The 2,185-nt window shown below is 44.6% G+C and overlaps 1 protein-coding gene across 1 annotated transcript in view; it reads left to right on the top strand.

Annotated features, from left to right (window-relative positions):
- Positions 1-1,717, top strand: part of lg10h5orf63 (linkage group 10 C5orf63 homolog) — a 3,566-nt gene extending 1,849 nt beyond the window's left edge. Inside the window, exons 2-4 of the mRNA XM_017437682.3 lie at positions 422-522; positions 653-709; positions 1,529-1,717. Coding sequence (XP_017293171.1) covers positions 427-522; positions 653-709; positions 1,529-1,699 — 324 coding nt within the window. The 5' untranslated portion in view covers positions 422-426 and the 3' untranslated portion in view covers positions 1,700-1,717. The remainder of the gene's footprint in view (positions 1-421; positions 523-652; positions 710-1,528) is intronic.
- Positions 1,718-2,185: the final 468 nt, after the last annotated feature.

Consider the following 2,185-nt stretch of genomic DNA (forward strand, 5'->3'; position numbering starts at 1 on the left):
AGAGTTCTAACAGAACCAGGTTCAGAGCTCCAACAGGACCGGGTTTAGAGCTCCAACAGGACCGGGTTTAGAGCTCCTAACAGGACCGGGTTTAAAGCTCCTAACAGGACCGGGTTTAAAGCTCCTAACAGGACCGGGTTTAGAGCTCCTAACAGGACCGGGTTTAAAGCTCCTAACAGGACCGGGTTTAGAGCTCCAACAGGACCGGATCTCCATTATTCTGTGTTTTTCCTCCATCTAAGGTCATAGTTTGCTGTTTCCAGATGTTTTTTTGTTTCCCTTTTTAAATAAAGTTTTATTTTACAACATTTCATTCCTCCAGATGTGTGAACCTTTATCCAGCTGTGTCAGTCCGAGCCGCCTCTCACCTGCTGACGCTCAGTAAATGTTGAATATTTTTATTTCATGGTTGTGTTCTCAGATAAAATGTTTGCGCTCCAGACTTTGCGTCGCCGTTCTCCTCTGCAGCTTCTACGGCCGTTTTCCTCCCGAACGTTACCGACGCTCACGCTGTTCACCAAGGTGAGCCACTCCGTTTATAACCTTCCTTCTTAATGAAATGAGACGGTAGCTGTAGATGGAGATGTGTAGCGTTAGCCCTGGTTGTTTGTAAATCACCACAGACAGATTGAAAGCTGTCCTGTCTCCGTAGGACACGTGTCCTCTGTGTGACGAAGCTAAAGAGGAGCTGCAGCCGTTCAGACACAGGGTGAGGAGGATCTCTGCGCCCAGTCCTTTAAACCAAGAAGTTCCACCGTTTTTAGGAAAAATCAGATGATTCTGAATCTGCTGGCAGCAACTCGTCTCTACAGATGTTCCAGATGTTCTTCTCCCATCAGTCTGTAAACATCTGGACCTGAGGTTGTCCCATTCTGTCTGTTCAACAGTCCTGAATGGGAGCAGATGTTGTTAATGCACCCCCATACCATCAGAGAGGCAGGCTGACCTCAGAACAGTTCTCACATCTGTTCACATCTGGCTGCTTCTTTGCCTGATAGAGCTTTAAGCAGCACGGTGAACTGTGTTTACAGAACAGAACCAGAACCAGCCTTGACCTTTGACCTCAGAGGTTTCTACAGGTTGATTTAATGACCTAGAGATGATGGAGATCCAAAGCTGAGGAACTTTATTCTAAAATTCTTCCTCCAGTTTTAGAACCTCTGCCCATCTTTACGACCTGAACGCTGTTTTTATCTCCTCTGACCAACCTGCAGATAATTAACCTCGTTAGTCAATTAAAGGCTCCTCCAGATGTTTCTGATTTGGACCTCTTGGTTTTACAGCCTCTTGTTGCTCCTGGATCAACGTTTTGAGTCATGTTGCTGCCATCAGAGTCAAAATTATCTCATCTTTTTTTTAAATCAATTTAAATTTGATCCATTTTATTGTTTTTTTTTTACATTTTCCACAACGTTTCCACTCTTCATGACCTCAGTTTTGATGTACATTAATGTACAAAAATGTACTTTTTCCTTCGACATAAAAACATGTATACAGTCTGTAAGACGTATCTCTTGGTGTCCCCCAGTTTGTCCTGCAGCTCGTGGACATCGGTCTCCCGGAGAACAAACACTGGTGGGACAGGTACAGGTGGGACATCCCCGTGTTCCACCTGGACGGACAGTTTGTGATGAAACACAGAGTGGACATGGACCAGCTGGACAGACTGCTGCGGGACGCCGAGAAACAACAGATGTGACGTTTTTAATGAAGCAATGTGAATTTATTTATCATTAAACCGTCCAGATGAACAAATGAATCTGTTGTTTTTTTTAGGTTGAGGCTCAAACAACCAATCACGACAGCTGGGTTCACCTGAATCTCACAAAACGCCATAAAATAGTGATGCATCTTTTTTTAAAGAAAATATACCTGAATATATCTGTTTACAAAGTGATAATCTGGGTTTAATGGCTGCCGTTTGTGTCGGAGGTTCTGTCAGGATGGAGATCAGCTGACTGACCAGAAGGACGCTGATTGGCTGTCTCACTCTGTGGTTATTTTATTCGTTCTTCATCAGTCAACTGTAGAAACAATGGAAACTAATCGAGGACGATTCTGCCTCGAGTTCAGAGCTGAAGTTAAAATCCATGTATGTTTGTTTGTTTTGAGCCACCGTGTTGTGGTTTTGGGGGGCCGTTTCCTCGGCAACATGCCCCTCCCACTTCGGCAGCAGGGCTGTCAG

The sequence above is a fragment of the Kryptolebias marmoratus genome, linkage group LG10, assembly GCF_001649575.2.
Source record: "Kryptolebias marmoratus isolate JLee-2015 linkage group LG10, ASM164957v2, whole genome shotgun sequence".
NCBI lineage: Eukaryota > Metazoa > Chordata > Actinopteri > Cyprinodontiformes > Rivulidae > Kryptolebias > Kryptolebias marmoratus.